Source organism: Apaloderma vittatum, unplaced genomic scaffold (genome assembly GCF_000703405.1).
Source record: "Apaloderma vittatum isolate BGI_N311 unplaced genomic scaffold, ASM70340v1 scaffold22266, whole genome shotgun sequence".
In the NCBI taxonomy this organism is placed as follows: Eukaryota; Metazoa; Chordata; class Aves; order Trogoniformes; family Trogonidae; genus Apaloderma; species Apaloderma vittatum.
The window spans coordinates 41,361-50,138 of record NW_009720396.1 but is presented as its reverse complement, the minus strand read 5'-3'; the positions used below and the strand labels follow the sequence as shown (position 1 = coordinate 50,138).

Here is an 8,778-nt window from a genome sequence, read left to right as displayed (position 1 = left end):
TCCTCCTCCAGTATAAAGCTCATCCCAGGACCAAACCCTCATTGAGACCCAAAAAGGCCCAGCCTGCAAAGAGCAGCTGCTGGTGCTTCAGAGGAAGGTATGGAGTGTGTAGGCAGAGAGAGCTGCAGTAGAGGGAGCTGTGGCTGAAAAGGGCTGGGGGTGCGAGCCACTCAAAACCCTGCATCAGCAAGGAGTGTGACTGGGGTTTTGCTCTTTGTTTTCTGTGGTTGCTGGTGCTGGTGCCTGCAATGTAGACACCTTTGGTTTATTGTGGTTTTATCTGAGGTTTTTTTGTGGGTTTTTTTGTTATGATGTTTGTAGTGTGGTGGTTATGGTTGTTTTGGTTTTTTTCTTCCCTGAGATAACTAGAAATGAACTTGCAGCCTGTGAAATGTGGGCAATTTAATATGGGATGTACGGGCTGCACAGCTTGACTCATTTCTGTAGAAAGTACATTTGCCTCCTGCTAAGGTGTTTTAACGGAGGTCGGTGGAAATAAACACTAGGACCAGGCAGCTTGAGACAATTAGCAGAAAACATAAAGAGAGCTAATTTGCCCAAGCTGGTCAGATCAGGAAGTAACAGTTCTTGCAAGTTTGCAGCTTAGGGCAGAGAGACTTCTTTCAGGAACTTTTGTAAATTCTCCCTTGGCTGATGCAAACCAGCATAGGTGTACTAAATTCAGGGAGAGATGCTGATCCATCCTGGATGTGTGCTTTGGGGTATGCGTGCTGAGGGATTTTACTGAATTTATTTAGCATCCTGATTAAGATTTCTCTCTCTTTTTTATTCATTTTTTTTTTAAATCTCCCTGCAACTAGTTATTTTCCTGATATTTTTAATGATGTTAACAAAGGGAATCTGCTTGTTCAGATGTTCTTTACTGTGTAGTTGCTGCAATACCTCTTTTGCCAAAGAGCTGGAAACTACAGAGGTCCGAGTGAACGCTGTGGATATCCACCAAGGTGAAAATCTGTCTGACAGGCTGAATAAGGGCACATCTGCACTCAGGCAATAAAGGCTAGTGATACAACCCCCTGAAATCAAAAGGTGTTTCCTATAAATGCAGAGGCCTGTGTTAACAGGGCCCAGTACAGGGGAATATAGTTACAATTAAGCTGGATCTGGGAAGCCAGAGTCTTTTTTCTCTGCTGAAAAGTGTTTTGGCTTCCTTGTGACTTCCCAGGAAAAGATTCTGCAGTAATAAAAAAGTAACAACCCATCAGCAACTGAGGCACCTCTTTTTGGCTTTACGATCACTGTGCAACCAGGCTTAAATGTTCTGGGAGCAAGTTCCATCAGCTCATTTCCAGCCATGGTAGGTCCTGAAATAGCAGACATCAGACCTATGACTGGTTCTTCAACCTAGCAGTGCTATTTTGGCAGCAGGCCTAGGGTTAAACATAACAAGAGTCATTTTCAGTCCTTGCTCTCCTGAAGGTCAGTGGCCCAAATGGCTGGATGTTTGTCTTAGCTGTCTCCGGACAAGGTCTGCATTTTGTAACGATAAGGCAAAATTCAGAGATCCTCGTGTTGGCAATCTCCTGCTAACACTAATTAGAAAGCATGTTTTTTCCTGAATAAGGATGTCAGGATTTGGTCACTGGCAATTTTTAATTGTTTTGACTATTCCGAGCGGAGTGTTCATCTGTTGTTGCCATAAAGGCTCACTGCTCCCTTTTACCTCCGGTCCATGACTTTCAGAGGATAGTGCAGCTCATTCTTAGCATTAAGCCCATTAAGCCTAGCTTATCAGAATCACTCATTGCCAGGTGAAACTTTGAGATTCGTTCATCTGCTCAGGTCACATGGAAGAAGCAGTCTCCCTCATAGCAGTAAGTCTGGCTCGCTCTAGCTTGCCAAATGCCTTCTGAGATGACTCTCCTCCTTTCTACAGCTCCCTCAAAAAGCTATCAGAGAGGTCAGCCACAAATTGGTCCCATTTTTTCTGCCAGACCTCTTTGGCCTTGGCTTTCTCATCCGGTAGCATGGCACTGTATCTGTGAGGAGGAGAAAACTCAGTATCAGACAGGAGACAAGGGGGCAGCTATTTCAAGATCAGTGACCAAAATGAAAAGGCAGGAAGCAGCAGCAGATTAACCCTTGCAGGTCATGCCTACACTGCACAAAGTAACAGAGTGTAAAGAAAGAGCCTGTAGCTCTTCTCATCTGGACTCATGCTGGGCTAAGAAGCATCATGGCCATTCCACCAGCCGTTGAGTCCTGCACTAGGAGGGCAAACAGCTCAGTCTGCATAAGCTGGAGACTTGCTGGGCGGCACTCAGTGACTAGTATAGAAGAGACAACATTGCAGTTACTTTCAGACCTGCCCTGGTCTTGGTCCAGATTGGTAGGAAATAAGAGTATTTGTTGTCTCCCTGGCCATACAGGGTTTTGGAATTGATGTGACGATTGGCATGGGATTTGGCAAACATACAAGAGACTAGGAATGTGCACAAAGACCCTGGGCACCATATGCAAACTATTTTTGGTCATTGAGAGCTGTCCAGATAAATAGAAAAAGTGGTTAAACACACCCAAACTACATGCTGGTAGATTGTTTTCCTACGTTTCCCCAGTGGGCTGTGGCAAATGCTGAAGCAAGTACAATTTTGGCAGAAACACAGAAGTGACAAAAAGATATAATATCTCTCCCATACCCAGAATCAGGTGCTAGAGGCAAGTTTGAAAAAGATGGAAAAGGAGGAATAAACAGAGGCATTCAGTTAGAGAAAGGCGCTCAAGGGCATGGGCCAAGGAGCCTCTGGGGTCTGTGTGCCCTGTCCTTGAAGGAGACATACAGAGAAGACTTTGGATTAATGGAAGCCCAGTTCATGTGGCAGAAGAGACTCTAGGGCCAAAACCCAAATGCAGTGGGTTTCCAGGGAGCAAGCTGATAGTCGTCGTCCCCCCCACCCCCAGCATTACTATGGCTAGATGAGAGAGATGAGGAACTTACTTTATGGAGTTGAGTGCAAGTTGTTTTAAGGTCCTCAGGTCAGCGTTCATCCCTCCAATGGCCATGAACACCTCATAGAAGTCATAGGAGACTCCCTTTGCCCCAAAGATAGGGGGATCATCGGGGCTGACCACAATGGGGTGCCCTTCAGCCATCAGGTTAGCTGCAGGGTGGATCCGTAAGTCAGAGACCAACAGCAGGACCTTGGTGGGGAAGGGTAGAAGGCAACACCTCATCAGGTTATTGCTGTAGCTGTGTTTGCATTGTCGCACTGCCTGCCTGCTATTGCTGCCTGTGTCAGCAGGTGGTCATCTCAGAAGAGCCTCCAGACGACTGTTCAAGAGCGTGTTAGGATCTCTGCTGCAGGAGAGCCTATTTGTTTACACTGACTATACAAGGAGATTTGTTTCTTAAATTAATCGCCTAAATCAAGGCCAGTGGGGTGAATAACTTATGCTCACAAATAACAGCTTGACTGTAAGCATTTTGGGAACAGTCTTTTGGTTACGTATTTGCCATGATGCTTAGCCCAGGATGTCTGGAGCTGGTATCGGGTTCTCTCCCTCAAGGCTTACGCTGATACATCTCTGCCCCTGAGCATCCTTTCTGCTGCGCCCAGGGACCAATGCACCACCAAGCTAATATATTGCAAAACAGTTCCTCCTGGTTATGAATTTTACAAAACCAAAAGACTCCCAGTTACAATGCCAGCTTCTCAGCCTCTGGCCCTCGTGGCTTTGAAGTATTTTCATCATGTGTCTTTAGGTACCTCCCTGGCTCTGGGCTTCATCACCACTAGAGAGGAGGGCCTTCCCAGGTTCTTCTGGAGAGGAATTTAAATGATTTTGGGCTGACTGGCATTACAAGACTTATATATTACACAGCAGACTGCAGTGTGATGTGGCACAAAGGAAACTGGGCCAGCCTGGGTGCAAAAAAACCTCTAGCTGCCCCCCAGCTCCCTGCAGCTCCTAGCTGCTACTGCTATGGTAAATCCCATTCCAGCATCCCAGCCCCAAGTCCTAAGCTTTTACCAACATACCTGGTTGGAGATGGGACAGACTTCCACGGGAATATCCCTCTTCAGAGATAGATTTTTGGCTACTGGGTGTTTAATGAGGGCAAGTCCGTGGCCAATCCGGCTGGTATTCAATAGCAATGCATCCAGCACATTATTGTCTACAGAGGTGCCCTGCCAGTCTGAGCAGAGACAGATAAGAATCATTGTAGTGTTGTGAGATATATCTTCTCAAACTGCTATATGATTTTCTTAATAAACGTCCCAATTGCAAAGTGAGAGGGTTGCTCATGCTCCAAGTTCCCAGTTAGCATTTTCAGTGATACAGAGATCCAAACCTGCCCAGGACATTGCCTAGCATAGAGATACCCACTCATTTCACCTCACTTTAGATGTCCACAGTGATCATCCTGGTCTCCATTCACAGCGAATAGAGAGAAGTAATAATTTCTGGAGAAGAGCCTGTGCATTAGGATGAGAGATATTGCAGCTTAGAATGGCTTGTTACTGTCCATGGCTATGAAGGGAGCCTAGGGTAACTAGCTCAGATGTTGGCATCTTCTCTGTAGATGTCAACATGCAATAAGCATAACACACAAGTTAGACATGACTGTCATGCATGGTTAGCATAAATGCCTCCTGCATGGACTGAATAATATATTGCCAATAATATCCATTGCCCCAGGAATGAAGGGTAACGATCAGTTAATTTGATGAGTGTGTTCAGTTAAGGCTTGAGGCTGGCTTAGACATTCCTTCACCTTAAAATATAAAATAATGTTCGAGGAATTCTTCTGCCACTATGGATAGGAGGTGAGCACTGCTTCGAGGAGGAGATGGCTACCGCTCTTGCAGCATGGCTCCATGTCACACATAGGGCAAAGATACTGGGAAACATGATGCCTACAGGCAAGAGGTAGGGGAGACGCCATGTAGGAATGCTACAGCAACAAGCTAATACGGGGAGAAGCAGAGGGAAAATCGATCACAGACACATGTATATACATCATCTTGAGACAGCCAGGCTTGCTTCTTCTGTGCTTTGCAAGACTTCACCTCTTGCTTCTGCAAGCAATAAACAGGCCTTGAGTCCTCATGCTTACCAGTCTCCCCAGCGTGGAAAAAGTATGGCAAGTTGACCCCCAGGGAGTATGGGATGGTCAGGGCATCCTTCAGGTCCCATAAAGAGTGACCTTCATCCTCATCGCCAACCTGGGGGAAAGATGAAAGGTATTTTTGAACATGCGCTGGAAGATGGTGGGACTTAACAACTGAGGTGCCAACTGTACTGAAATTACAAGCCTATGGGGTAGGAAGCAGACTTCTTTCCAGGAATTTTGTCAATTGCTCTCAACAAAATACTTAGCTGGAGGATTTGTGATTCGTTTACACTGATTTCAGTACAGCAGCAAAGGATCTGGCTCCAGTATAAAATGTATGACACGTTACACATGTAGTTATATCGCACCTCTAGGGGTTAACATGAAGCCACAGAAGAAATACAGTTACCAGGTCGAAGCCTGCCAGGGTGTCTGGAAAGTTGTCTCTGAGTGCCATGGCAGTGACGATGGCTTCTTTAATCTGGGAAACATTCAGCATCCTAAAGAGCAAGAGAGAGAAAGCAGTGCAGAGGCTCACTCCCACAGGCCTGCCTTCTTTGGGTTTGAGTTGTGAAATGGGACCCCCAGGGGTATTTCCAAAATGCAACTTGCTTCTGAATCTGACAACCATCTTCAGGTCTCCAGAGTAAAAGCAGTAGAAAATTGGTATTATGAAACGAAACCCATGAATGACCAGTAAGTGCCTGGCTAGACCCTGCTGTCACTTGAGTCATGCTTGTCTGACTCACTGGCTTTCCCATCTACCAAGCAGGGAACACAACAGCATGGAAAGAAAAGGTTTGATTTTTTTTTTTCCTTCTCAACTGTGTCACTGGGAGGTGGGATAGTAGCTGCATTCCAAGAGAGTTTTAAATTTAGATTTTTTTCCATCTCTGTTGGACTTAAACATCACAGTACATTTTGCAGGTAGATTCCGTCCATACCCAAGGTGGCCAGAGGCAAGCCAGCTCTGAACTGGGAACAGCATCGTGCCGAGCCAGAGTGAGTTAGTGCTGCTGAAAGGTCTGTTATATTTGCTCAGGATCACCTCAGATGACTTCATGGCATCTGGCTGACTTGGAGAACAGCCTTGTGCCCGCCTGTGAAGAGCAGCACGAACATACCGTACAGAGGCTGCCGGGAGAACAGCATTTGTAGGGTCCCATGAGGATCTTTGTGATACCAAGTGCCCAGAGTCGGGCACTGCTGTCATTTGCTTCTGTTTCCACTGAGAGGAGGAATACATCCAGGCTTGGGAAGAGAGCATGCACAGCTTGGACACACGCGCATGCGAGCAGTCCTCCCCTTGCTTGTTCCCACACGCAGGGCTCACAGACGCTCGTCTCTCCAGTGCACGCCATGAGCTAACCCTGGTCACTTTGCACGTACGCAGACTTATATAGATGACTTCTCGTCCTCAGCCTTTTACACTTGCCAGGGAATGCTTCAGGAGTCAATGCCTCAGGTCTGACGACTCATGCTGGCGTTGCTAACCAACTGTGGCACTTTGGCCCAGCCCTCAGCATCGCTTCTCCTGGCCTAGACCTTTCTCTACCCACCACTGCTTCCCTGCAGCACAGCCAGCCACGCAGACCTGCTCTTGGCCCCACTCAGCCTTTACCTGTGTGCTGTAAATATGATCTTGGCTCCCAGAAAGTCAGGGTGTTCCTTCACAAACTGCCTGGTCACTTCCTGATAGGTTGACACAGACCATGATTTATTGTGCTGCGTGCCATCCAGTTCATACACCTGCAGGACAAAAAGCACATGGCAAGCAGAAGTTGAAAGAGGTTTTATTGAAGAGTGGGAGAAATGAACTGAGGAAAACCTTGGGAGAAGAAATGTGCTGCGGTCCTGGCAAGAGGGTAAAAAAAAAAAAAAAAGGGTAGTTAAAACTGCTCAGAACATTTCCTTCTTGAAGCCCTTACCAGGCGGCAAGAATTAGGGAATGGGTTTTCTCCCTCCTGTGCAATACAACAAACAAGTTTCTCCATGTTCAGACGTGGCAAGCAAGTGCCCTTGAGTACCCAAAGGAGACCACGACCTCTTACTCATGCCTATATCAAATGCTGGAGCTTTTTGTCCAGCCGTCTGGCGGCTCACACACGCTCTGTGCCTTGCAGTGGCAGTCTGTCAGCCAAGGCAGCCCCAAGGCACACGAGGGCTGAGCTCCGTAAGCTACCAGCTGGGCTGAGCTTCTGCTCCCCTCTGCCAGAGGTTTGCTCTGTGACCTTGAGTCCCTTGTTTAGTCTTGCCATGCTTTTGCAGTTCTCTGGCTGCAAACTGGGAAAAATAATCCCTTTGGCATGCTCTGTCTCATCAACTTTGCAAGTTTCTCGCTGCCAGGGCTATGTGCAGGGCTTTTGCCCTGATTTCAGCGGGGGTGTAGACCCTGCATGCCCCAATGGATACTAACCCACAAAGGTGTCTTTCAGGAACAGTGGCTGCTATTGCTCTGTTCTCTTCTTCGCACCTTTCTTTTCTCTTTCACCTTTCTCCTCCACCCTTCAACTGGTACATTCCACCTTCTTACTTCCCCTCCAGTACTACCCATTGAATTGATGTCCCTTGCCGTGATGTCCCTCACCGTGATGCCCCTTGCTAAGCCCCGGTCCCCTGCCCCCCGGTGGCACCCTCCCTGCAGCACCAGCAGCCGCAGGACAACCGCAGACATTCGGAGGAAATTTTCCCCTGCCCATGGGAATGTGAGACTTTACACAGCTCAGTTTGCAAACACAGCTGGGTTAGGGGGGCTTTTCCACAATGTTTGCTGTTTCGCACTAAATCCCGACTTTCATTTACTTTACTTCAGGGTCCACTCCTGGCGGGTTTTGCTGCAAGACGAGCTTTTGCAGAGTGTCAGCACTGTTGTCCAAGCCCTTGTAGAAGATCTCCAGACACTCGATCATCTCGCTATTCTCACCACATCCTGCTCACCCTGACTTTTGTGGCGAAGCATTTACCTTCCCTCTCACGCCAACTCCAGCTTAGCTGGCCCTTCCCTGCCTGTGCTGCCCATTGGGGCTGGCAGCCCATCCTGCTCACAGACCCCCACTGCCCCAGCACTGTTGTCCAAGCCCTTGTAGAAGATCTCCAGACACTCGATCATCTCGCTATTCTCACCACATCCTGCTCACCCTGACTTTTGTGGCGAAGCATTTACCTTCCCTCTCACGCCAACTCCAGCTTAGCTGGCCCTTCCCTGCCTGTGCTGCCCATTGGGGCTGGCAGCCCATCCTGCTCACAGACCCCCACTGCCCAGGCTGCACCGACCTGCCTGCCCGCCTGGACCTTGCAGCACACTGAGCTGCTGGCTGCGAGAAAACCTGGGGGCTCTGGAGGCTCCCACACCCAGAGCTAGCATCAGGGGGCTGGATGGGAAGCAGCTTTTCTCTGCCAAGCCTCCCTTCAAAAGACATTACAACCATGTCTAAGGGCTGCCGGTAAATGCAGGGTATTTTCCAGTCAGGCCGACGCACTCGAATCATTGCAGATACTCTTGGCCCGGAAACCTGTGTGACCTGGGGGGGGATGCCAGCACTCACGCTGTCTCACAGCACAAGAATTTTAACATTGCTGTTATCTTCTTTTTCCAGGTACCCCAAAGACAGATGGTGACTGTGTTCAGAGCAACTCGCTCATGACCAACCCCCAGCAAAGTAAGATACATAGAAGCTTTGTGGTCTCTCCTCTTCCTTTTT

At 48.1% G+C, this 8,778-nt stretch overlaps 1 protein-coding gene across 1 annotated transcript in view; it reads right to left on the bottom strand.

Moving 5' to 3' along the window:
- Positions 1-1,595: 1,595 nt before the first annotated feature.
- CECR1 (cat eye syndrome chromosome region, candidate 1) overlaps positions 1,596-8,778 on the bottom strand; it is a 19,672-nt gene continuing 12,489 nt past the window's right edge. The window contains exons 4-9 of the mRNA XM_009871008.1: positions 6,699-6,826; positions 5,487-5,577; positions 5,081-5,189; positions 4,002-4,159; positions 2,960-3,162; positions 1,596-2,000 (exon numbers count right to left, since the gene is read on the bottom strand). Coding sequence (XP_009869310.1) covers positions 1,892-2,000; positions 2,960-3,162; positions 4,002-4,159; positions 5,081-5,189; positions 5,487-5,577; positions 6,699-6,826 — 798 coding nt within the window. The 3' untranslated portion in view covers positions 1,596-1,891. The remainder of the gene's footprint in view (positions 2,001-2,959; positions 3,163-4,001; positions 4,160-5,080; positions 5,190-5,486; positions 5,578-6,698; positions 6,827-8,778) is intronic.